The sequence below is a fragment of the Rutilus rutilus genome (genome assembly GCF_951802725.1).
Source record: "Rutilus rutilus genome assembly, chromosome: 19".
Taxonomy (NCBI): Eukaryota; Metazoa; Chordata; class Actinopteri; order Cypriniformes; family Leuciscidae; genus Rutilus; species Rutilus rutilus.
In genome coordinates, this window is record NC_140232.1 from 6978308 (window position 1) to 7006181 (window position 27874).

The window sequence follows — 27874 nt, forward strand, 5'->3', positions numbered from 1 at the left end:
AATGTTTCGTTTAGATTAGTGTATTTAATTAGCATCTTTAAGGAAAAGTGTATCTAAAAATAGCTTGCATGAATGTTACAACTGCTACAGTATAGTATTTTTTTATCCATTCAGTGAGGGAACAATGATTGATGTCTTGGTGGTTTCTTCTTATATTTGCAATGAAGGTGTGTTTTATTTTATTATTTTAGAAATAGACCTTAAACCAGAAAAGTGTGGTTTCCTGCAGCCTCCCCTCCCTGCATACGCAACACATTTGTTGTGATCACTCACTTGTGTTGCCAAAACAAGGCCCTCTGTGTGTGTGTGTGTGTGTGTGTGTATGCGTGCTTGCGTGCGTGCGTGTGTGTGTGTGTGTGTGTGTGTGCCCACATGGTGATCTGCTAGGGAGAGACCCAAAGTTCTTATGGAGCAGAATATTTCCACAGTGTCACTTAAAATCAAATTGTTACCTAGGCTATAAAGTATAGTTTCCATAAGATCTCTCTCTCTCTCTCTCTCTCTCTCTCTCTCTCTCTCTCTCTCTCTCTCTACACTCCCTGTAAATCATGAGACAGAAACACATTCCAGATGTGAAGCATTTACAGTTTATTTCCCCATTCAAAGCCATTTGTCACAACTCTTCACTGCTCCTTCTCCTTCTGCTCTTAAACTGTAAACAAATGAGCAAAAAATGAAGTGTCAGTACACAGTACCATGGTAAAATTATTTGTATAATCTCATGAAATCTGTCAAGAACATGTCTGGGTCATATTTAAACAAAAATATATATTTTTTAAAATTAACAAAAAAGGTCCTATGGGTTTTATCATATTTAAATCTATCTATCTATCTATCTATCTATCTATCTATCTATCTATCTATCTATCTATCTATCTATCTATCTATCTATCTATCTATCTATCTATCTATCTATCTATCTATCTATCTATCTATCTATTTATGTGACCTGGAAATAAATCAAATATATATATATGAAGAGTTCAGATGCAAAAGCCTCTAAGTGCCATCTGAAATTTTCTTCTAGAATGATTATTTTTTTATCAAGCTCGTATATTTAAGTTCAGTAATTTCACTTAAATGACAATTAATAGGTCATTTTCATTGCCACTTAAGTGAAATTATTGAACTTAAATATATGAGCTTGATAAAAAAATTAATTCTAGAAGAAAATTTCAGATGGCACTTAGAGGCTTTTGCATCTGAACTCTTCATATCATGTTACATATATTATATTATCGTATAGTATAGTATAGTATATATGTTATTAACATGATACCATGACCAAATAACCATAGAATTACCATTGTACCATATCCAAATAGTCATGGTAATCAAACCATATAGAAAAAAAATAAACCAAACTTAACATAGTATATAATATAATATAATATAATATAATATTTACAAAGTGGCGAATGTGGTTTCCTTTTTGAAAACGTATTAGTTATGAATGTAAAACTGTCTTTCAAAGAAAGCTCAGCAGAAAGCTCTCTGCCTACGCTATGAATATTCCGGCTGTGTGTCAAAACCTAGCGCGCTTTCTACTTAGGCAGCATTTGTAGGCAGTTCTAAGCCGAAATACTGTCAAACTGCTGTTTAGGTAGGAAGCTCGCTACGTTTTAAAACAAGGTTATAAAAAAAAAACTCTCCCTCTAGTGGTTTTATTTTCCTTCTCTGTGATTTACCCTCCTAGTATACTAAAGCCTTAGCCAACGCCCCGCACACTCACTCTTTCCTCTCGCAGTGAGTCGCACACTCGCTGTCGAAGTTCATGAAGAAGCTGAAAGCTGCGTCAGAGTTCACGGACTGATCAATAACTACGCTTTCATTTTCACGCTTTCAACGTTTCAACGTTCACTGAATCTTCTTTGTGAACGTTTTTGACACTAGGCTTCCTAAGAAGGCGTTATTTCATAGGAATACATCTGCAGAATGGCAGAAACTGAGGGGAGTGCGTTCGGAGGCTGTTTGGAGAAACTGAAGAATTATGTGCGAACTCGGAAAGGAACGATACTGGCTGCTGAAATAGTAAGTTATTAACATGGCTGTGGCTTTAATTGCACTTCAGTTTCATTTTGTAAGACGCTAGCATAACATTGAGAGATATGACGTCCGTTATTCATTTGCTTCATCGAAAGTGTGATAAGCAAAATGCTGGGTATGAAATAAATGAACTGTTGCCATTGCCATGGAGACGCTACCGCTGGTTAAATAAAAATAATCCACCTGTTGATTCACACACTTGAGTCAGAGAAAGTAAAAGACAACACTTATTGCATGTGTTTACACATTTAGCCTACTGCATTTGTTTTTATTTCGTACCTCCAGTCTCTGAGTCTGAGACCCCCAAACAGGAGTAGAATTCAATTGTTACGGAGCACTTTTGAAACATGCTATAGAAATAAACTCATGTTTATAATCAGTTCTCATAAAGTCATAAGTTACCAACCCGTTAGTCATATGTTAAGTATGTTTTTGAGCTATTAAAATGAGACCCCAAACAGAACATATATGGGGTAAACATTGTTTAATATTGTTTAAAATATCTAAAATGTTCACTTCAAAATGAAAATTGTCATCATTTACTCACCCTCATGTTGTTCCAAACCTGTTTAGTTTCTTTCTTCTGTTGAACACAAAATAAGATCATTTAAAGAATGTTTGTAACCAGACAGCTGACGGCACCCATGGACTTTCATAGTATTTTTTTTCCTACTATGGAAGTGCCATCTGCTGTTTAGTCACCAATATTCTTTAAAATATCTTATTTTGTGTTCAACAGAAGAAAGAAACTCATGGTTTGGAACAAGATGAGAGTGAGTCAATTATGACAATTTTCACTTTTAAGTGAACTGTCCCTTTAACTCTTAACTCTTAACTTTTGACCATAAACCACATACTTTCCATGTTGAAAGCTAAAAGCGTATGTGAAGAAAGTGTCATATTTGTCATCCAAACACTCAAGCAGCTGTGTCCAAAAACTGCAGCAATTCGGTACATCGACCTCAAAACATATTTAAGTATTTCTTATTATGAGAATATATGGCTACTGTGAGGTAAGTGGGTGAAAAGAGTATTAATAGTGCTGTTGAATGAAATACCTCCCACCACAGAGCCATTTGAAACTTCACACTGACACACAAGTGTGTGCTTTTGGGAGGAGGTGGCATGGAATGCAGACCATGTGCTTGATGGTGTGAGGTCAGAGGGCATGAAGTTTCACCCATCTGCTGGAAACATGACAGGCTGGTGTGTCATTTATCTTGCGTCAGTCCTCAGAAAGGAGAAGTTGAGGATGAAATGGCCAAAGATACAAAGATTTTGGAACTTGGCTGACAAAATTCTTAAGGGCTGTAACATGACAGGCCTTTGATACCAAATAACTAAATTGAAAACAAGCTCTATCTATCTATCTATCTATCTATCTATCTATCTATCTATCTATCTATCTATCTATCTATCTATCTATCTATCTATCTATCTATCTATCTATCTGTCTGTCTGTCTGTCTGTCTGTCCTTCTTGGAGCTTGACAGAACTTGGTCACTATTTGCTTCCACTGTAATCTGCAAAACTTCCGTAGAATTATGAATGATAGAATGCAAATCAAACAGGTTTGGAACGACATAAAGATGAATAAATGTTGACACAATATTTTAATTTTGGTGTGAACTAAACCTATAGCAGGACACTTGATGTGCTTTTTCATTGCCTTATTGCCCTCACATATCACATATTTTAGTAATAATCATAAATTAGCCTAGGTATGATTCGAAAGCTTAAACACTCAAAAATGAATTCTGTGAAAACCATTTTGTTAAACCAAAATTGGCCAAGAAGTTACCATGCATGTGAACAGTACTTTAAATTCTTTTAGCTGGCTAGACATATGGCTTTGATTTTCTAGCCATTTTACAGTCAAGATTATTTTGTAAAATAGATATTTTGTATGAAATATAAATATCTTAACAGTAAACTTAAACTTCTATAGCTACCTTTTTTACGCTTTTACATATTTCAAGTGCTTTCACTTCTGCAATAATCTGCTGACGGGGCATCTTCTTTAAAAAGCCAAACCAACCTTATGTCTGTATTTCAAAGCATTCATGAATTACAACCGCTGAAGTTCCAGATCTGCTCAAATAGGGGGTGACAGTTAACAGGTTAATCTAAAACATGCACTTCTGTAATAGGTCTCAGTAAAAACCCATATTACAGCAAATTAATAACATGGCTATAAAAAGTTCTTAATAGCTAATTTGTTCTGGGTGAATGTAGGGATGTCCCGATACCAATTTTCCAGACCGAGTCCGATACCGATACTTTCATTTTTGGTACTCGCCGATACCGTAACCGATACCTGTAATTTTTAATTCATGCATTTGTAATTTTTAAATGTATTGGCAGAGAAACCAAAAGAATATCAATCATATTAGTTGTTTATTAAATTTAAACTTAATTTGTTCATCAAATATATATTTAATGCACTGCATATTCATTACTGTATAAATTATATATAGATAGATATTTTTGTAAAGTTGAAAAGGGTTGAAACCTATTTAGTCAAGAGCAATTGTGAGTAATTTATTTATGTGAGTAAAAGTGAGTAATTTATTTGTTTGATTAACATTAAAACACAGCAGCAGATTAAACTGCAACTTTAAGACCGAACGCACGGACCCCATTTGAAATATACTGTCTACGTTCACTTGAGATATAACAGACTTTGTTTACGAGGATACTCGCCAAGAGTGAAAAGTGAATTCATCCGTACAAGCGCAAGACGTGAAAGACTTCCATTCAGTATCGCGCGCTGTCTGAGGCGATGGTTTTCGGGGCGCGCGCTTTGGATGTTTGAAGTTCATGTAACTTCTTGACCTGCAAATGTCCTGTAATAATGTAGGCAACCACTCGTTAAACATAAATAAGGTAACAGTTCATGTTTTACTTACATATACGATTTAGTTTTAATCCAAATAACACGTGCTGAGTGAACGATCAGCAATCAAGAGCATTCAACAGAAGTGCGCTCTCTCTCTCTCTCTCTCTCTCTCTCTCTCTCTCTCTCTCTTTCTGGTCAGTTAACGTAACGTTAATAAAAAGCTACATGCCTCATTTTACTTTCTTTGCCATTGACATCCGACTAAACTACAAACTTTCCACTGACGTCTGATGCGCTCGACCAGCTCGCGCGTCTTTGCCGCTTGTGCGATTAATCCACTGCGCGTTTTTCTCTTATCAGCTCGCACCACAGGCGTTACTATATTCTGTTTAATATTTCACTAATAAGATATATTTACCTCATAGACAGCCTTCCTTTTTATCCCCATTATAATTTCTGTTGTCAGTGTTTCTTTGTCTGGACACAAACACTGTACACACGCTGCCTGGTATCGGTTGTTGGTATCGGGGCATTTTTAGGAGTACGAGTACATGAGCTCAGTATCGGCCGGTATCGGTGCATCCCTAGGTGAATGATTTAAACAGGAGCTTTTAGAGACATAAACTCACCATGTCTTTGCATACAATACATAAACTATTAGAGAAAACAGTAATAAAGGCCTGAATGATAAACCTATCATTTATTATTATACATAATCTTATTTCACCACATATCACATGCCCAACTTCCTGTCTTCCATCCTGTCGCCTTCCTTGAGAAGCTATTGACTATTAACCAACACAGAATACTGTGGTACCAGGAGCTATAATAGCATGTTATATAACTAATTGCTGGTTAAGGTCGTGGACGTTGGACACTCATGATACACTCATTTTGGAGAGTTCAGTTTTATCATGCAGACACACCCACAGCTAAACATGTAGAGTCACGGTCAAGTGAAATGACACACCTAGCGTCTCACAGTAAGAAAGCATGCATGCTGGGACTTTTACTGAGGCTTAGATGGAGTGATAGATGTACTGTATAGCTCTATTATATTTTGCTGTTTTGGACCGAAACAAACACATTGCTCTAGTGTGAACAAGCTGTAGGCGCCTTGCCATCACTAAGTGTGTCTTTGTGCGCCTTTGCCAAATGATCAGTGTTTGGGTGTTGAACATTCTTCATTGGAGAGTGGTTTGTATATTTCACTGGTGTTTACATGCTGTATTGTTAAAGTGCTAGTTAATGTTTTTTTGTGTACGTGCTCTTAGGTGTTTTGCATTTCTGGTGTTTCCTCGTTAACTGTTCCCCCTCGTGACCCTGTTCAGCTCGGAGCCCTCAGTAGTGGGTGTCCTTAAAGGGGCAGCGCTGCATCCTTGAATAGAGCTTCATTGTGCGCTGGCTGGAGTTCAGTCTGCTTGTGTGAGGCTCATAGAGGCAGTTTGTGCCAGTCCCCACAACTCATAAAGCTCTGATACATATGTGCATGAAGGAGTGCCTGATGACATCATGCTGCCCGCTCCACTCCTCCTCTCAGACTAAAGACTCGCCTCTAGTTCAGTCAAGGAGATTTAATGATTAGTACATTAGTGCTCTAGGAAAACGTTTCAGCATAAGATAAACAAATCAGCTATTCAAATTACACAATATAATGAAGTTTGTAAAGCTACAGTGAGCTTTTCTCTAGGCATGTTTATGCATACTTTATAGGGCTGGGTAAAAAATATTGATTTCTCGATTTTAATCGATTCTCATTTTTACGAACCGATATCGATTCTTAAAGGGATACTCCACTTTTTTTGGAAATAGGCTCATTTTACAATTCCCCCAGAGTTAAACAGTTGAGTTTTACCATTTTCGAATCCATTCAGCCGATCTCCGGGTCTGGTGGTACCACTTTTAGCATAGCTTAGCATAGATCATTGAATCAGACAGGACCATTAGCATCTCTCTCAAAAAAATGACCAAAGAGTTTCGATATTTTTCCTATTTAAAACTAGTTACATCGTGTACTAAGACCGACGGAAAATGTAAAGTTGCGATTTTCTAGGCTGATATGGCTAAGACCTGTACTCTAATTCCTGCGTAATAATCAAGAAACTTTGCTGCCGTACTATGAGTCCAGCAGGCGTAATGATATGACGCAGCGCCTGAAAATAAGTCTAATAGACAAACTTAGTCCCGGTCACGTTGGAAGTTACGGAGCTGGGGACTATTTTCAGGCGCTGCGTCATATCATTACGCCTGCTGGACTCATGGTACGGCAGCAAAGTTTCTTGATTATTGCGCAGGAATGAGAGCCTATTTCCAAAAAAAGTGGAGTATCCCTTTAAATCCCAAGAATCGATTAGTCATCCTTTTTTCTGTTGATGAATGAATAGCGCGCATCCCATTCAATAAATCGCAATAATCTTTGTTTTGTTACTATTGATATGAAACAAAGTCTCAGATTTCAAATTACGTCCATTTTCTTACAAAATTCAAAAACATAAATACCGTTTTGGCGCTGTGGCGTGAGATCGCACATGATCTTCTCTTCCGCCTTAATACCAGTTACAGCGCGAAATAAACATGAATGAGCATCTGAAAGTGTGTTAAAAGGTAGAGTACAACTTAGCGAAATCCGTATCATGTGACATGGAATCGCTCAATCAGTGTTTCAACCGTGGAAAGACGTCAGTAAATCAGCTTGTAAACAGTGTCATGTAACATCACATTTACCTCAGAAAAACCATATCCAGTGACCATAAACTCGTCAGTCAGCTTGAAAAATTAAGTGTAGAGAGGCATAAATATATGCACCATATTACATATTCATTATAATTGTTGATATTCTTCAATTTTGGCTGTATAAATTAACACAGAAAGTTATTTTTCCATTGTCCTAGATTGACGTGTTTGATCGTTGCGCTCATGTCACGCATCGTTTACAGCGTCTCGTTCAGGAAACGGCGTTCTAAAAACACAGCTCTCAAGTAGTAGTTTCTACTTCTAAAGCCCATTTCTACGCCTTGTGTTTTCCACTGCCCACGTCTCACATTTTTAGACACAAAGAAGCGTTGTGTGAGTGAATGTCCTTGAATTGGAGAAAGAAACTCAAGGTCCGTATTGCACGTTTTCATACATAATGGATAATCAGTGCAGTGGAATGCAAGAACACGTTCTGTGGAAACGCCCCATACTGTTTTGTTATTGCTAGATTATCTGAGGAACTAAAGGCTCCGCCTTCTTCTGGAAAGGGGCGGGGAGCAGCAACTTATTTGCATTTAAAGATATACACACAAAAACAACGTGTGTATTTGCTTCCACCCAAAAAGGGGCATTTTGGGCATAGGCCTATATAATAAATGATCTGTGGGGTATTTTGAGCTGAAACTTCACAGACACATTCTGGGGACACCTAAGGCTTATATTACATCTTGTAAAAATGTTGAACATCTTGAACAAAGTTCATCTATAACTCATCTATAATGCTATATAAATGTATAGCATTTCATACATAATGCAAGAAATCGTAATTTAAATTTTTTTTTTTTTTGTAAATGAACTATAATTATCTGATATGAATTGCAATCTTGGATCTATTAATTAGCAGAAGTTATTACTCCAACTGCATGTGATGTTATTAACAATATATTGTTGTAACACTGTGGTTTAAATGAAGGAGGTTCGCCATGTTACTATGGTTTTGGGAAACAGTCGCAACTAGCTAGCCAATTTCTCCAACAATTCATTGCACTATGGTAGTAAAGCAGTGATTTACGTTGTTGTACAGGAAACACACCCCAGATTAGTGATCAACTAATATGGATTTTCCATTGGCTGATTCTGAAACTATCACTGGGAAATGTAAATATGTGGTTACTAATCCAACAATGAACCCTAAAAAGCTGCATTATTTCAAGGTCACCAAAGGAAGGTATCATTTTAAATGGATAACAGAGTAAATTCTGGTCACTTAGTTTGTGTGTGTCTTCTTGTAATAAATAATTCATTTTAATTGGAAAAAATAAATAACCTATGTTTCAAACCTATGTTGTGTGCCATACCTCTTCAACCCTGTTACATTCAAAATGTTTTGAGGTCATTCAAATGGGATAGTAACATGCAAATTTGCTGCTATTCTGAGGAAACCCAAACATGTACAAAATAAAATGATTGTACATTGTGGTGGATTTTTAATAAATAAGATAGTAAACACATTTTTTTTAGAGCTAACCTGTGTTAAACTTCTAACCTTAATTCAACCTGCTAAACTTTTAACCTGACTTCTCCTTTAGGTCTAACATTATGACAAACTTTTACCTGACTTCCTTTTCTAGGTCTAACAATAAAACAAACTAAATTGTACTTCTTCTTTTAGGTCAGGTCTTACTTACCTTTTGATAAAGGTTGACCACAATGTCACCAAAACGTTGTTCTTTTCCTGCATTATGTCATGATATATATTGAGTAATCAACTGACTATTAACCCTTTACAATGTTTTTTTTGATGATTTTGCTTATGCCAGTAACACAGGGATAGGCAACTCCGGTCCTGGAGGGCCACTGTCCTGCAGAGTTTAGCTTCAGCCCTGATAAAAACTCACCTGCCTGTATCTATCTAGTAATCCTGAAAACACTGATTGCCTTGTTCAGGTGTGTTTAATTAGGGTTGGAGCTAAACTCTGCAGGACAGTGGCCCTCCAGGACCGGAGTTGCCTATCCCTGCAGTAACAGAAGGTAAAGAAGGGAGGGGCTTGCTTTACCAATTGAACCAATCATATTGATAGAAGGTGACACGTTAGTCACGCTGATTTTATTTTGATGTGTCTGTCTTTGTCCTATAAAACCTGATGTATTCTTTTGCTTGGTTGAGATTCTCGGAGAATTGCTCGAGTACTCACCCGGCCGTAAATAAAGAACTAGTGAGTTAGATTAAAGAGGTAGACTACGTTAGGGAATGTCGATTGGAGACAACCCAGATAGTTAGGTTTAGGAAAAATCTACGACAACATAAATCTTTAAAACTTAAAGTTTGGGACGGTTAATAGTGCAGAGCAGGTTGCAGTCATGTAGCATGGGCACATCTGTGTGAAGAATTGTCAAACTAAGTCCAGTATGTTGAAGCCAAACAGCAGTCATTCTGCTGGGAGTAATATATTTATGTGCCCCATGCTGGCTTCTTTTCAAAGGCATGGAGAGATAAGATTGTGCATGTTTTCAACTGGCTTCCCTAATGGAAAAAATGCCTTTCTCGGCTCTTTCTCTGGTATTTTGAGCTTAGCTGAAAACGAAAACTGTTAAAAATGGTTTAAATTGATGGTGTTCTGGGTGACATTAGGCCAGAACTAAACTTTTGCTCTTTTGACTGGATCTGATATGCAATATGTAAACGCACTGGTAGTTGTTTTCTCTTTTGTATATAAAATAAGGCCAGTAAGGCACGGGTCACCTAGGCAACATCACCTCAGGGTTAATTTCATGCCCCAGAAAGTGGTTTCAAGGTGAAGGAGAGGTTAGGGCTTTTCTTCCATATTGTTACGCACATCTGAGTGAAACAAATTATCGTAAAAGAAATCAAATGTTTATCAAATCAAACTTAGATTTATGCATCGGCTGGTGATTGGATGGATGCAAATCAGCTGAATACAAGTTTGCAAGGGGCGGGGCTTAAGCAGACCTAACGGTTGGAGAAGCCCTGCAATACACCACTAGATAGAAGTCTGTCGTTTCACCAGGATGTTTGAGTTATGAGTAATTACATAAGGTGAATTTTTAATGTTTATGCCTGATATTGCCATGGTAGCATAACTTTGTTTGCCCAAGTGATGATAAACAGGAAACTTGCCTCCTATCACATTGAGAATCTTCCTGTTTGAGAAAATAGTCTTCACACTTGCGTGTGTTTGAGCCGTTGTTACTGTGGAAGCAGCCGCACATTACAAACACAAGGCACAGGTGTTTTACGCCGGCATGTGTACAAATCATTAGTACCACGACAAACCATGGCAACATAAATAACACTTGAAGAGGAACTGCACCCTGTAAGAACATTAAATAACACCTGTTCTGTCCTTGATGCAAATATTACGGAAATATAAGTATTAGTATAATCAGACATTTAAATAAAAAACAGAAACATCTATTTAGAAGAAATTACCAGATCCATATCAAGCACACAGAAGTGCTGCAGTGGTTTTGAATGCAGTTTTGGATTATTGTAAAAAAATATTTTTGTTAGCACCTCGCCTCTTTCAAGACAAGTAAAAGCTTTTTAAAAAATCACAAAGGGGGGGTATTACTGATGTATTTTATGTCATTAAAATAAAATGTGCAAATATCTTGAGCTTGTGTTAACCACAGACCTTATTCCAGACATTTAAAACCCATTCAAAAATACCCATTGACTTCAGGACGATGTTTTGCGGGTCTTTACCTGGAAATGAGTTAGCATTTGAGCACTTCCGAACTGGAAGTGCTAACACGCTAACTCATTTCCAGGTTAAGGCCTGCAAAAGTATGTCATCCCTTCAGTGCTCTATGTCATGGACTTGAAGGTGTGCTCATATGACAGCAAGTAACTACCTAGCAACCACTCAGAACACCTTAACAACTGCATACAAATGTCCTGTCAGCAGCCCAGACGTTCCTAGCATTGTGTCAGTGAGTATTGCACCACTCACATTTTCTAAATTTCTTGCCATCAAAATGAAGTCTGGTTACTTTTTCTTTTCCTTCTTAAGTTCTTTGAATGTTTTGTTAGGCTTGTCAGTAGATTTCACATTTTGAGCATGTTGAAATCTTTTTTGTCAAACTGCATACTTTTCTTTTTATCGTTCTTTTTTTAAAACAAAGCGTAGTCATAGATTATCTACCACAGTCTTGAGGTCTGACTTGTGTTCAACAGCAGGAACAAACCTCTCCTAGTAGTAGTTGCCGGCCGTGTTTATTTGGATATTTTTGTTTCGTGGCAGGTAGCAGGATTAGCGTGCTTGACTTTAAAGGGCTGATTTGATATTTCTGTACTCCCAAAGGTATTCTTATAATAGTTCTGTTTATAACCATATAAGGACCTCGTCTCCCGCGCTCTGCCTGAATTGTGCTGTGTTTACAGCCATGCCCTATTCCTCTCTTTTAGTCCTCACCACATGTTTTAGTAATCAAAGTTCAAAAAGCTTCACGAACACTAGAGGGATGTGAGAAATTTAGAGCTCCACTGTTAACTGACACCTAGAGCAGATGGTACGTTCAGATGAATTGTGGGTAGTGAACAGTAGTAGAAAGCTTTGGTGATTTGGCAGCGAACATGGGTGACGTACTTGAGAGGGGAAATTGCCACACTAAAAAGCCAAGACATTTGGGAAAATAGGAAAGAAAACAACCATACACACGGACTCTTTAAGAAGTTTTAAGTTATGGATAGGTTTCAGTCTATCATTGTTATTTTTTTTCATAGTCTCACTTCATAAAGTTTTTATTGTAGTTTTACCAAAGTTAACTGGTTTAATTAAAATTTCTTAGCACAGTTTTTATTGTCTAGTGGTATTTTCATGTTTAATGTAGGCCATTTGTAATGGTTTCAAGTTTTATAATGTATCAAATTACCATGTATCAAAAAGTTTATTTAATTTGTGGCCATTTTTAATTAATTTATTATTAGTTTCAGTTTAAAATACATTTGGAAGATGCACTTTCATTTCAGTTTTTCACAGTTGTTGTTTTTTTCAGTTAATAATATGAATAATAATAACAAGTTAAAAACATGTAGTTTTATTTTAAATTCATCTTCTATCTGTTTTGTATATACACATGTTATAAATCTTATTGTGAACAAATCATCCATGTATGTTTTTCATGCTTGTGACAGGTTTTTTTTTTTTCTTTACACCATAATGTTTATCTGATCTTCCGGTGAAAATGTCACTTCTCTCTGGTGAATGCTGAAGTCACAATTGACTGCAAAACTCTCAAAATTCAATCAATAACCGATTGATAGACCCAAATCTTGCCCTAAATTGTTTTTCTTTTCGATAATCTGATTCACTCGGATGCATGTCACAATATGGAAGAATAGATTTGCCACTAGTTCAGCTTCATCGCGACTTTAACAATAGCAACACTGCAATAGAAAAACAGGCTTTTTGTCTGCAGAAGGGTGTAAGGGCCTAACTGCTAATGCTAACCCGCTAACTCTTGACTTCTGCTCAACACCATGTTCACGTCCTTACACTACACATTCTACACTTTTTGAAACTTTCTGTCTGTTTTCTTGTAGCTCATCAGTTTCATCATCCTTATCTGTTACGCCGCATCAATGTATGGAGGGTATTCAGCTGTCGCCATCTGCGAGATGGTCTTTGCCATCATCTTCTTCATTATCTTCATGATGGAGCTGGACAAACAGTTCCTGGTGGTGAACTGGCTCTGGAGCGTAAGTATGAATTCACACACACTTGCATCACGGTCCACCCTATAGCACTGTGGTGGTGAGTTTTTCACGATCATGTGCCACTCATATTTTCTCTGTTTGCCCCGTCAGGATCTGTTCCGCGCGGCAATCGGTGCAGCGCTTTATCTCATCACCTCTCTGATCTGTGTGATCGGTGGAGCTGGGGATGGGGCTCGCATCGCTGGTGGGGTGAGACATCCAACGCTCAGCATCAAAACATACCATTCTTTCATCTTTCTGAACAGATCGGATTTATTAGGGCTATATATCCATCACATAACAAAGCTCACCTTCTCTCTCATAGGTGTTCGGTCTGCTGGCAGGGATCTTGTTTGCTTATGATTCCTACACAATCTTCTTGGAAATCAAGGGCACCAGACAGCATACAGCTGCTCCCACAGGTGCATGAACACACTCATTCATTTATTTATCATGTTAGAAAGTACATTGGCCTCGAAAGGCATTTAGACACTTAAACCACATTTAAAGGGGTCATGACATGGATTTTTTATTTATTTTAGTATGTTCCTTGAGGTTCACTTATACTTTTGCACACACCAAAAAAAAAAAAAAATTATATTCAGTATATATGCAAAAAATATATATATATATTTTCAGCCTCTGTCTGAAATGATCCGTTTTTAAGGGGCGGCTTGTCAGTAAATGGCCACTGTTATGATTGGCTAACGGCATTGCATAGGAAACAGTATCAACGCCCACTCGCTGTTGCATGTAAGTACTTTGAAAACAACCACTTAATACCGTCATTTACAGACAAAGCATTAAAGGGATAGTTCACTTTGAAATAAAATGTTGGTATGTTTTAGCTTACCTCAAGGGCATCCAAGATGTAGGTGTCTTTTTTTCCGCAGTAGTTTCAATTTTGATATTTTTAGGTCAAACCGTTCTTGTCTGTCAGTCATATAATGCAGGTCTATGGTCACCACCTCAAAGAGCATGCACAGAGTCCAAATTAAACAATTCTCCATCGTAAGTACACATTGATGGCCTAAGACACGAAACGAGCGGTTTGTGCGAGAAAACGAACAGTATTTATATCGTTTTTAACTCTTGTAACACAGCCACATCCAAGTGATCTGAGGGCGCGGGCGCTTCCTGCTGTGTGACGTGTGCGCAGACTTGTGCATATATATATATACACTAGATGCCGCCTTAAAGACATTCGTTCCAATGAACTGCCGTAGCCAAGGCAACATCTAGTGTATATTTCTATGCACCAGTCTACGCACATGTCACACACCAGGATGCGCTCGCGCCCTCAGATCACTTGGACGTGGCTGTGTTACAAGAGGTAAAAACGATATAAATACTGTTCATTTTCTCACACAAACCACTCGTTTCGTGTCTTAGGCCATCAATGTGTACTTACGATGGGGAATTGTTTAATTTGGACGATGGGGAATTGTTTTAATTTGGACTCTGTGCATGCTCTTTGAGGTGGTGACCATAGACCTGCATGATATGACTGTCAGACAAGAACGGTGAAACTACTGCGGAAAAAAAGACACCTACATCTTGGATGCCCTTGAGGTAAGCTAAAACATACCAAAATTTAATTTCAAAGTGAACTATCCCTTTAAATCATTTACGTATGGTTTGTGATGCAGCTGCTGTCAGATCAGTCGGCTGCTTCGTCTGTCAACAAAAGTTTCTTTGCGACTCTCCATTACACTGTTCCTCACATTACCTTTCGCTGGGATCCTTCTGAAGGAGACACAAACCAGCTGTTTAAACTGGACGTGTCAAGGGAACGTTCTTTCACTCTTCCATTTGTCCTGTTGTCGATAGACTCAAGTGCGTTGAACATGTCAGAAACTGAACACGCATCTGTATACTGTATCCAGTGTAGACAGCGTCAGTGATTATAATGGGTTCTTTTGCTTTTGACGCGACGCTCACATCCAGTGTAGGGAAATGTTAAGCAACTGAATGCCAGTGGGCGGGGCCCATGCTGCAATGATGTGTAACTATTCGTCGAAGTCTTGCTCTGGAGGCAGTCATATGCAAATGTATTTGATCCCGCAATTTCAAAACGAGCTGTTTTTGACGCTTGATTAATAAATGCTTTGTTTAATTATAACGAGTAGAACGTTTTAAGCTATGAATCTTGCTGGATGTTTTAATGGTACAAAGACCTCTTATATGTCAAAAGATCAAGGCAAATTTGATTTGTCATGTCATGACCCCTTCAAAAGTCATTGAATTAAACAAAATATCAGACTAAGTGTCACCAAATGTTGCAGTAGTTGCTCAGTGACTTTAGTGGATGCTCTATGTCAGTTTAAGGCTGCACAATATTACTGACATTACAATATTTACTTCTTCTGTTATACAGTACCTGTCAAAAGTTTGGAAACATCATTTTTTTGTAATGTTTTTGAAAGAAGTCTCTTATGCTCACTAAGGCTGGATTTATTTAATCAAAAATACAGTAAAAACTGTATTGTTGTGAAATGTTATTACAATTTAAAATAATTGTTTTCTATTGTAACACATTTAAAGTCCCCCTGTAGTCAATAATTGTATCCCTTAAAACTCATCTTTGATCACCAAAATGACATATTTAAATGTTTTTTCCTTGAAAAAAATGTCTTCATGCCTTAAAATAGTTTGAATGTAATTCTACTCCCTTGCCTTATTTAGTATACGTGGTTCTATTGAAAGGATGGTTCAGAGTAAAATCAACCTAAGGTCCTTTGCACCATGACCTCGAGCCAAACACCCCCCCAGAAGCCTTGTTTCCCTTGGTCGAACATTATTAAAGTTAGAGCTTATTCAGAGATATCAGCCGGATGGCTTAGTGCAGGCGCTAATGGATCCTATGATGTATCTCGTAAATTACCCCACTGATAATGCCCTGAATGGAACCAAACTTCTACAGTCATACAAATAGGTTCTGTACTAGACGAGGCATTGGAAAGTTTGTAAGTACATCAGGAGTTTATTTAAATAACACTTGCCTGATGGCTCATGCTACCGCTAACCCGGACGTCGACGTCACTTCCGTGATTTGGGAAAAGCACGTAAAAGTCCTGGCAGAAAGTGATGCATAAGGATGTAGTGTAACGATGCCCAGTTCCAGGAATGCACTAATATTTTGTTGGCAGTACCAGTTTGCAACAATTATTAGTTAACACTAAGTTGTTAACACTTCTGAAAAAATTATAATTCGTCGTTACACTACAGCCTTATGCATCGCTTTCTGCCAGGACTTTTACGTGCTAAATAATATAAATATATTCACTAATATTGTGAAATGTTATTACAATTTAAAAATAATTGTTTTCTATTGTAATGAATTTAAAGCCCCCCTGTAGTCAATACTTTTACCCCTTAAAACTCATCTTTGACTCATTCCTTGAAAAAAAAATCTTCAATAGTTTCCACACCCTTGCCTCATTTAGTATGCAGTTCTATTAATGTGCAAATTAGCCCCGCCTCCACTCACTCACTCAGACCAATGCTGCGTTCCAGTCCACTTTTAGACACGCACTTGCGAACTTCCCTAAGCACTTCCCCTAGGGGGAATCCCTGCCGCCATTTTGAAGTGCGTTCCACTTCGTGAAGTGGACGAGGGAAGTTTATATGGACAGACCCTCGTTCCCTCGATTTTGACCGAGGGAGCGAGTCTACTTCATATGTACACTTCAGGCACCTATATGTCCCACAATGCAGTACGATTGTGAAGTCACCACATGTCTCGTCTAATCACCACCACAACAGACAACTAATTCTATTTTTTTATTTATTTAAAACAACCCAAACACACCTATAAACATTTGGATGCTTCATTAAACAAATTCTTAAAGGAAAATTTTTTTAAATAATAAATCAATTTGAATACCTGATCCAAGTGATCAAGGGCTTAGGACGTTCCAATTCAGCCCATTGCAGTTTCCGCCAGTAGTGGGCACTCGTGCATCGTAAGCGATGACGTACATCCGAGTGAACGAGACGGAGGGAAGTTAGCGAGTGAAGGGCATGACAATTTTGGACTGGAACGCAGCACAGCTCAGAGATCCACTCATTGACAATCACACGTTGATCTGATTGGACCTAATTGGATTAAACTGCCCAAGTCAAATGATACTGATACTGGCCCGATACTTTTACAGTGTCTTTATGAACTTTTTGAAACATCAAAGTTTCAGCGGAGGGACAGAAATCTCATTAGATTAGATCATGATCTGTGTTTTTGTTAAGGGTTTGGAATGACATGAGGGGGATTTTTTGTGATTGAACTGTCCCTTAAAATCTGTTCACCCTGCAACATTTACTCCAGTTGTTTGACGATGACGGCCGAGGTTTAAGCCTCTCCCTAGATTTGAACTGAAGGTGACACATGTTGTAACTCTCTTTGAACAGGTCGCTGAAGGCTCCTGTGGGATCTTTACAACTGACATTTGGCATTCGAGCCGAACAGTTATTCCGGTAGAGACGCCAGTGGCAACACTGGTTTCTAACCGAAAGCTATGCCCCTTTACATGTCCGCTGTTCGTTTCGTGTAACTATAACAGCTTAACCTAACTAACTATTCCCCAGTTATTTATTTTGCGTCTCCCTTTTTGTTTTCTCTTTGTTTTCTTAACAGATGCCACAGTTTGAAAGCTACTTTCCTCACTACAACATTAACAGCAACCAAAACATGGAGACCGATTCTAAAAATGGCAAAAGGAGGGAATTCCTGAGAGTTATCGCAAAGTTACCATGACAGATGAAGACCAGAGGAATGCAGAAGGGTTGAAACCATTGCACAGAATAGAAGTGCAAGCACAAAAGGGATTGAAAAGTGAACTGTAAGATTAATGAACAGCTGTTAAAAAAGCCACAATACATGAAGCAACAGAAAGCTGTTGGCATCCAAAGATTCATTACCGTCGTTTTGGTCAGGTGGCTTTTGTTACCGCAAATGTTTTGTCAGATTGGTTGGTTACTATTACGAAAGCACTATCACAACATTTATTAGGAGATGGGGATAATAAACATCAGATAAAACTGACAGCTGCAAAACTATTACCAAAAGAGTTGTCTCCCCATTCTTTACTAGAGAAAGACCCAGTGATTTTAAATGAAGTCATTTTATTATTACGTTGAGTTGGAAAACTGAATCTAATTCAGTCCTGGTGCTGTTTTTTTGTTTTTTATCTGAAGAAACATAAAAGCTTAAGCTTTTTATGGTGTAAAACTTCACCATATCTTGTAACTGTAACTAAATTCTAATTATTATTGATTGTTCTTGTGTTTTGTGTCTAAAATAAGTTAATTGTACAAGTTTTTAGTGATTTCAAACAGGATTTGTGTCAGTCTAACCATATTCAACTCAGGTGTGTGCGGTCTAGAGAAAATAGTCAGTTTTCAGTCAATTTAAAGGGCAACAATATTTATCGTGGATAGTGACAATATGTATTGTGTGTAGTTCACCCAAAATAAAAATAAGTTTACAGAGTTTTAGTGTCAGTACTACATTAGACTACTATACATCATTTTGAATATAATGTACAATAATGCAACGGGGGAGTATTTGTGGGTCCTGATAATGCCAAATGTCTTATGTTACCACATCTAGCTTCAGAATCATGAATATTTTTATTCTGGTGTCTCTATTGTCCTGTGCATTGAGTTATCAGCACCAAGTCCAAGCCTATTCATTTCCACCCACAATGTAATATCAAATTTAGCATTTTAATCAACAGTTCATTTTTTTGGTAACCTTTTACCATGTGTCTTGGAGTATCGCTAGTTCAGTATCGTGACACGAGGGTATCGTTACACCCCTAGTTGGTACAATATGTTCATTTTTATTCATCTTTCTTACATTTTGCCATTTAACTGGTTGCCTCAAAGGTTGCTCGCTATCTCAATGCCATAATTGTGCTCTTTTTTTATTCTAATAATAAATCGCTTCATATATTAGACGTGCCTTCATTTGCAGTGCCTATTCCATTCAACCCTGCTGAGTAATGAGTAAGAAATACTAAAACAGCGCTCACAGTTTGTCATCATTTTCAGGAAATATCATGAATAAAAACTGTTCACTCAACTGTGTAATAAGAAATGATTGTTTTGACGTGCCTTGAAAGAGATCATTGAGGAGTATTTGGACTGCCAGCTACTCCAGTTGTTCTAATATGCAGTTGGTCGTCTTCACGCTTAAATAAGCAGAACTTCTCAACAGCTTCTGGAACAGGAAACTATCATTCTCACCTAACACTTGATTGTTGTAATGCCACATGCAACAGTTGTAATTTTTACTGTAAAACATGGGGAGCTCGTCCAAGTCAGAGATTCATAAGTCTTCCATTTTTGTAAAACCGTAATCTAGTGTAAACAAGTGTTTTTTCTTTACCATTTATAGCATGTATCAATTGTTGTAACAATTTATAAATTAGAATTTGTGAAGACTGTTTGCCTGTTTCTGTCTATTTGTTTTTGCAGCCTCAGCTCTGACTACCTGACAGCATTTATTTGTGAGATGGTCAGAAATGCCATCAGTTCTGTAAAAAAAGGATTAACTCAGGATGTTCTGCTATTTTAAAACGGACGTATTTTCAGACACTTTTTTGTTTTGCATGTTTTGTTTTTTTTTTGTTCCCGGAAGTACAGCATATGGAAATAATTCTGCAGGATTTAAGTCTCTGTCTAAATTGGTGTTGCTGTTATTTTTGGAGTTCTTTCGATAACATTCAATAAAAGGCTGTTATAACGTATTCAACTTTTAAAAATGTGTGTGTGGACTCTTTCATCTGCGTGAAGTGAGTGAAGAATACTGTGTGCGCAGCGCCACCTGCTGGAGTATTGATTTCGACTGCCAATAATATGACGTTTTAGAGCTACACAAATTTACTTTATATGTAAAAATGAGAAAGAATGATTTAAGAGAAAGGAATAATTCACTATATTCAGTGATAGACAGCTATTGGAGAAAATGTGACAAATATTTGTCACTAGATGGCAGCATTTGCATTCATTGAAATACTGAGCAGTTTACTGTAGGCTTTTCTGCAAGGGTAAAGACTTGTGAAAATGGGGGGGGGGGGGGGGGTGTTAATTAAATGGCCTACCTTTACAACTTAAAAAATATATATATATAAGCTACAATACCATTCAGAAGTTAAGAATCACGATGATTTTATTTATTTATTTGTTAGTTTGTGAAGCAATACATTTAGAAGGATTCCAGGATCATGTAACAGTAGATTTGAGTAGCCTAATTGCTGATAAAAAAAAAAAAGAGTATATTTTTTACATATTATACAAAATACAATACAGATAGATTTAATACAAATATAGAGCATTCTTTTAAAGAATAATAAAAATATTAACTAAACTATTTTTGATAAATGCTACATTTAACTGAAGCATCAATTAAAAAACAGTCTTAGTAATTCCTCGATAGATAGATAGATAGATAGATAGATAGATAGATAGATAGATAGATAGATAGATAGATAGATAGATCTGAATAACAAACCGTAATCACAATACACTTAACTTATACACTATAACCTACACAAAATATACGTATTTTTCATACCTAAAACTAATCAAAAACCAATGTGCAGCAGGCCTGCGCTAGGGGGGTTTCATAGAGAAACAGAATGTTTTTGAGATGGGAGTATGAGGTACAGTAGGGGGTGGTCCTGACTCCTGATACACTACAGTTAAACACTTGTCCTGTAGGTGTAGCCCGTCTGGTTACACGCTCTTACGGGCAACTTCTGGTGGAGTTGTCGGCAGCACAGAGATCCACAGGCCAAAAACCAGACCCTCAGACCCTCGAGACGAGCGGGAAGAAGTCACGTTGGGTTCAAGGAAACTTCAGCGGACACATGAGAGTCTTCGCGTGAATCGTTGCGGCCGCCGACATGTTCACGCGCGGATCAAAGAAGCGACGCTCCAATCGCTCGGTAAGAGTTTCTCATGTCGTGGCATCCCGCTTTTAACATTATCTAAAGGCATTTGATCATTTTTCTACAGTCTGTGCTCAGGTATTTGAACGAACGCAGTGTGGTTTGCTGTTTTAAAGGTCATTTTAAACCTATCGTGCTGCTTTGATGGTCGAAAGTTACTTTTGTGTCACGCACTTATTTTACCTGAGGAGACTGTTTTCATCGCAAGGCACGGAGTATAGGCTTCATATTATAACTTGCACTGCTCCTATGTTTACTTTTAATTGTATCAGCTGTAAGTTGTGCATGTAGCCTATAGTTATCAGTCATCAATTTGCCCCTAACCATTAATGTGGCTTTTTTTTTTTTTTTACTAATGCATTGTGGAGGCGTGGCTTGTTTGTGCCTACGTCACCGTTACCTGTGCAGGTGACGACATCGTTTGAGGATACCGTTTCATAGTCTAATAATGAATGTTTTAGTAGCCTATGTCAATTTATTACACTGAATTTACCCAAATAATGTGTTTAGTTTATATCTAAAATAACAAATAAGGTCTAATGCAAAATGATTCTTGAAATGTTATATTTAAAAAAGTCTACAAGAACAGAACAAATTATAGCACGGATTAATTTAGCAATTTTGGATTTTTATGTGTCATATTGTACAGTTTTAAGAATATTACAAAAACGCTGGCCTTGATATAGTAGATCTGCATCAGTTAGCATCCTAACAGAATGCGTCATCCTGTCTGAAGGAAGTGCTTTCCATTGAGGAAACATTATTTAAATGTCTGGAAAGGGAAGACAGGGACAAAAAGTAAACACAACCTAAAAACATCAGGACATGCTTAGGCCAATGTTCATTGAAGATGCTAATTGGATTAGAATATTGAATAGATTAGAACAGGAAACTCTTTGTTTCCTGAAGCTGCTCTCTGTAATGTTTTGAATCAGACCTGTACCAGATGGTCTTAATGGTGAAATAAATCTTATAGTTTTGTATCTTAAAATGAAATGAATGGAGATCATCTGATATTGTCCTTTTAAAATTGACCAGGATTCACCAGCAAGTTTCTTTGACATTCAGCCAGTGTTTTCTTTTCTCAAACACCCTCTTGTAAGTGTCATGCTAGTTATTATTAAGAATGTCCTACTCAGGACAGAACACTGATCTGAGGAAACAATGATGGTGGGCCTTTAAAAAAGTGTCTTTTTAATAGCTTTTGACCTCTTGTAACTGTTGTCATGGTCACAATCGAGAGGAAATTTCCCTGAGGGTGTGGACAGGAAGACACCCGGAGAGCTTCCTGTCTCACCGTAAGAGACGGGACATAAAACCGTCCGGTCGTCGTATGTTTCTCCGCATACTCTGCAACACGTCATAGTTTGTTTTGATTTATGCTTTTTCATGTTATCTTTTCTCTGCAAATGTCTACCCAGTAATCTGCACAATAACCTTCGAGAGATAACTCTGCTAAACTGGCTGTTGAGTCATTGTTTTGTCTTTATGAAAGTTATTTTTTGCTCTCCTTGCATGTTTTACTGTTTTTACATTTGTAACATTCTGTACTTTCTTTACTTGCATTTTTATTTACATTTCGCTCTGCACTTTTGTTGCTTTTTGTTATTTACTTCACTTACGTCACCCGTCATTACCCATTTCACTTCTATTCTTTCTCAGGTTACTTATGTTCATTTTTTGTACTTTTGCTACTTTCGTTACTTTACATACTTGTGTTATTTTTTAGCACTTTTATTACTTTTTACATACTTGCTTTAGTATTCGATTATATAATACATACTTGCTTTAGTATTCTGTTCACACAGAACACATTTTTCCGCTGCTCTACTTTCCTATTGTTTTTCAATGTAAACATTCACTATTTGCAGCATCTTGCGCATGACACGGCATTCTAAAAATGCTAATTTTAAAGTTAAAATAAGTTTATTTTTATTAGCCCTTGTGTTACTAGCACTTACAATACTTGCATTACTTTCATTTCATTACATTCATCACTTTCCTTACTTAATTGCGTTACTTTTAGCACTTTTATTACTTGCATTACTTTCCTTTCATTACTTTACATACTTGCTTTAGTGGTTGTTCACACAGAACGCATTTTTCCGCTGCTGTTTTTCAATGTAAACATTTACTAGATTCATCTTTTGCAGCATCTTGGCATGACACGGCATTCTAAAAAGGCAAATTTTAAAGTTAAAATAAGTTTTATTTTTATTAGCCCTTGTGTTACTAGCACTTACAATACTTGCATTACTTTCATTTCATTACATTCATCACTTTCCTTACTTAATTGCGTTACTTTTAGCACTTTTATTACTTGCATTACTTTTACTTTCATTCATTACTTTCCTTACTTTACATACTTGAGCTACTTTTAGCACTTTGTTAATTACATTACTTTGGTTACATTACTACTGTTACTTTCCTTACTTTTCAAATTCTGCATTTCTTTTGTTACTTTTTGTACTTGCATTACTTTTGTAACTTACCTTACCCGTGTTACTTTTTGTACTTGAGATCTTCCAAATTTGTGTTTGTCTGAGTACTATTCTTGCTAGGGTTGGGAACTGAAAATCGAATACTTGAGGTCAGGAATCGGATACTTGTTATAAAATTCCTTATATCGATTCCTTTGTGAGCATTTCAGTGTGATTTTAAACCATTCAAGCACAAGACTATCTTTTTAATTACTGAGTGTTTACTTGTCTTTCATAATGCTTGAAATTTATATTAGTTAGGCTAGTTGTTTTTCTATGGTATTTTTAAACCACAGGCAAACGTTCCTTGCGTAAGTGTTCTTTAGCCTGTTGATTTTTGTTCATGATTTCAGCTACAATTAAATGTTTTGCAATAAGACTTAAATGTGAATGATATCTGTTTTTGTTTTTACCTTATTGGAATCACAATCGTTAAAATCCAAATGTTACCCAACCCTAGTTCTTTCTTTAGGCATAATATAACAAATTACCTACTTTAATAACCATAGTTCAGTTTTTTTCCTTCTGTTACTTTTAGTACGTTTGTTACTTTCCTTATTTGCATTACTTTGGGAATTTTGGTTATTTTCAGTTCTTGAGTTACTTTAGGGCTTTTCACCCTGGGTCATTCTAAACCGCAGGTAAACTGAATCCTGGGTTATCTTGCTTTACATTTCACACTGCTCATAAAATACCCGGGGTTAACAATTAATCCTGGGTATTCATAAACTGACATTTCACATTCTACATTCCTAAACTCCAGGTTAACGTTCTTATTTGCATATTTGCGGGGTCAGATTGGATGAACGCAGCACGCGACCTGTTTACATAACTCTAGCATTGCGCATCCTCTTATTGCCGACTGTACTATCGAGTTTATACTGAGTGGATACTTACTTTGGACTATAAAGGTAAGATTAAATGAAACGGTCTCTTCTTTTATCAAATCGACAAGTTTGGCACCGCATTGCGGGGTTAACACTGCAAAAGTGGTACTAACCCTGCTCCGGAAGAGGGGGTTTCAATGGTTTCCCAAGTAAAAAGCAGTGCTAACCCCTCTTCAAAATTACAAGTGTTTAACGTTCCTTTACCCAGGGTTAAAAGCGGTGTTTAGAACGACGATAAACAAGGGTTAAACACAGTGTAAAAAGCCCTTTTGGGTATTTCCCAGAAGTCTGTGTAACACTGACTGACTTTTGCTTTAGATTAAGTATATTGGTCTGGGATAAATGTCACTGATAAATCTATTTAATAATATACATTTTATAAATACAATAAATAAATAAAAAAGTAATGTAATTCAAACCCACATTTATGCATTGATTGTTGTCTTATATACTGTTAACTGCAATACAATGCAGCCTTCAATTCTTTCAGTTCATAATAGTAACATTACTACCCTGGAAATCCAGAGTTCTCGCGAGAGCACAAGTTGAATTTGCTCAGTGAGTTTACTCTGGCGTCGAGTAATGATGCTCATTAAATATGCCCTTGTGTCCGAGCTGCACCAATCACATCTGGTTATCTGATATAGGCGGACCAGAGGCGAGCTAAACACTCTAAAAAATGCTGGGTTGTTTCAACCCAACTTTGGGTCAAATATGGACAAACCCAGCCGTTGGGTTAAAATTTTAAATTACATTTTTAACCCAGCGTTTGGGTTTGTCCATATTTGACCCAAAGTTGGGTTGAAACAACCCAGCATTTTTTAGAGTGAACAGATGACGACAGCGCTGTGACGTCGAAGTCATTAGTATACATTGCAAGATGGCTCTGGATGAACACCAGTTGTTTGAAACGGCTTTGGCCGCTACAATGAACGAGTTAGACTTGGCTTTTTATCTAAAAGAAGAACAGAAGACGGCGCTCTAATCGTTCCTTTGCAAGAAGGGTGTTTTTGCTGTTTTGCCGACCGGAAACGGCAAGAGTCTAATCTACCAGTTAGCTCCACTGGTAGCTAAGCCTATGGGGCTTGTTGTGATTGGTCGTAGTGTTATCCAATTGCGTGCAGTGAGATTTTCAAACGCATGCTTGGTTCCGCCCCTCGAGCTGGCCGATTTTCATTAGTCGATGCCAGACCATTAATCTTTCAGATTTAGGTCTGGATTTCCAGGCTAGAACATTACCAGCTTTGGACCTGAATGGCAGGTTTTTCTTTTTATAACCCTACTAGTTTGATGCCAGATCCTAATTTGTGAACGTGGCAATTTAGTTTTTCTCAGAACTCTTGGACTATCTACAGTTTTGTCTGTACAAGGCGACAGAAAAAACGCTTGTTTTTTTTTTCTCATACCTCCCCCTTCCTACTCTCTTATTCATTCTTTTAAACAGGCTAATGCAATTAACTATTCAGAGAAGAAAAAACCCTCAAAGATCATGTCCTCTCTCTCTCTCTCTCTCTCTCTCTCTCTCTCTCTCTCTCTCTCTCTCTCTCTCTCTCTCTCTCTCTCTCTCCCTCTCTCTCAGCAGTGAATAGCAATGCTCTGGTCTCGGTTCAGTGAAGTGTGAGAGTTCACTGATCTTACAGGCAGTGTTTGTTTTAGCACGCGTGTTTCCATAGATCTCTCGTTCCTGGCGACAAGAGGCCGCCGTCCGGCTGCAGTCCGGCTCTCCCTCACACTCGCTCGTCCTGACTGGGCTTTCAGCTCACAAAGCTTATTAGCGTTCCTCGTCTGCATTAATCTTGACTAAGAACTTATTCAAATTATGTTTAACAAAAGTGTATTCTTGCCTTTTATTGTCATGACTAAAACTAGTTTTGTCAAATTAAGTGCATAGTCTATTTTTGTACTAACCCACATGTGTAACAGGTTTTCATTTCTTGCTTATACTTTGTCCTCAACAAATTTTACCATGGTACAGTAAGGGTATACTATATACTATGGTATAACTTAACATTGTAATACATAACATCTTTAAAAGTCCAATTTCTGTCTATCTGAAGAACAGAAAGCATCTAGCATGTTAAGACTCTGGGTTCGCCCTCAGTGTGTGTGAGAGAGCAAACCAGGTGTTTACATTTTTATGGCTGTTGTCTTGTCGTATATTGGCACGTCAAAGATTTCAAACACCCTGATCACGTCACTTGGAGGTTTTGAAGAACAAGTTCTCAGTTTTATTGCTTTATTTGTTCCCACAAACAAGCAGAAGACCTTGAGGCTAAACACCGCCTGAAGTGGAGTTGTACAGTAGATAAATCTGCTTCTGCTGCATTTCACCTTTGGTACTGTGTGTTTTGTTGGAGAAATTAGTGTTGGATTTCAGGCCTGGAGTAAGAACACACAGCGGTCTATAGCAAACACAAGGGACCCTTCATAGTAGCCTATCTTGGTGCCACAAATCAAATCTCCAACATACAGAGATACAAAGAGTATGCACACCAATTATTCTACTGTAGATTTAGTCGACTAAAATCGTATGATATTTCAGATTGCTTTCAAAATTAACACTGCAGTTTACATGGCCGTAGCTATTCAATCTGGTTTCTGCTAAGTTTACCACAGAGCCTTTAAGGTTCACATGAATTCAAATGGGTCGAGTGACTGGCGCTGGTTATCACTTCAACAGAGAGGCAAAAGCACCGACCAGTCCAGCTGTTCTCGCGCTGCATCTGCTGGATGCGTGTGCGGTTTGATCAGGGAGCGCCGATTCATCACTTGGCTTTTGGTGTTTGTTTCTCATGCGCTCCAGTAAATAAAAGCACTTAATATCCAGTTCTGGTGCTCCTGATGGCGAGTTAGGCTTCAACCCCGCCTAGCCCTCATGCTAATCCGACTCGCAGACCTAGAAAAACAAATAATCTTATTTGGAATATTATATGAGTCACCAGCACTTGAAATTTAAAAAAAATTGTACAAGCAACTTGTCTGCAACACCAATAAAAATAACCAAGTACTAAAAAATACTACTATAATACTAAAAAGTCGTTGTTAGATTCAAAAAAATGTAAGCCGCTAAACCTTGATCCATGCAACACTTTTCAAATAAAATCACCATAATTACCAAGAAAGTTCAATTGTGGTTACAATGTATTTGTTTAAAGGGATAGGTCACCCAAAAATGAAAATGTATTTTGAATTATTTTATTTTAAGATATTTTTTTGTCTTAAAATAAAGGGGGTGTTATGATAGAATGGGTGTCAAT

The 27874-nt window shown here is 37.4% G+C and overlaps 2 protein-coding genes across 3 annotated transcripts in view; both read left to right on the forward strand.

The window, feature by feature from the left end:
* The first annotated feature begins 1681 nt into the window (after positions 1-1681).
* On the forward strand, positions 1682-20062 carry plp2b (proteolipid protein 2b). 2 transcript variants are annotated; one of them, XM_084388401.1, is made up of 5 exons: positions 1682-2031; positions 13146-13301; positions 13410-13508; positions 13624-13720; positions 17932-20062. In XM_084388401.1, the coding sequence occupies exons 1-5, from the start codon at positions 1936-1938 to the stop codon at positions 17943-17945; spliced, it is 462 nt and encodes a 153-aa protein (XP_084244527.1). In that variant the 5' UTR covers positions 1682-1935; the 3' UTR covers positions 17946-20062. The 2 variants fall into 2 exon arrangements, with proteins under 2 accessions (XP_084244527.1, XP_084244528.1); XM_084388402.1 differs by having other exon boundaries at positions 1695-2031; positions 17706-20062.
* A 956-nt stretch (positions 20063-21018) lies between these two features.
* Positions 21019-27874, forward strand: part of prickle3 (prickle homolog 3) — a 46624-nt gene continuing 39768 nt past the window's right edge. The window contains exon 1 of the mRNA XM_084389277.1: positions 21019-21247. Coding sequence (XP_084245403.1) covers positions 21206-21247 — 42 coding nt within the window. The 5' untranslated portion in view covers positions 21019-21205. The remainder of the gene's footprint in view (positions 21248-27874) is intronic.

Bases quoted from the DNA above. Each gene is read 5' to 3' on its own strand.
- plp2b (XM_084388401.1), top strand. From the start codon at position 1,936: ATGGCAGAAACTGAGGGGAGTGCGTTCGGAGGCTGTTTGGAGAAACTG. The intron at 13,302-13,409 runs GTAAGTATGAAT...TTGCCCCGTCAG, and splicing joins TGGTGAACTGGCTCTGGAGC to GATCTGTTCCGCGCGGCAAT. The intron at 13,509-13,623 runs GTGAGACATCCA...TCTCTCTCATAG, and splicing joins GGGCTCGCATCGCTGGTGGG to GTGTTCGGTCTGCTGGCAGG.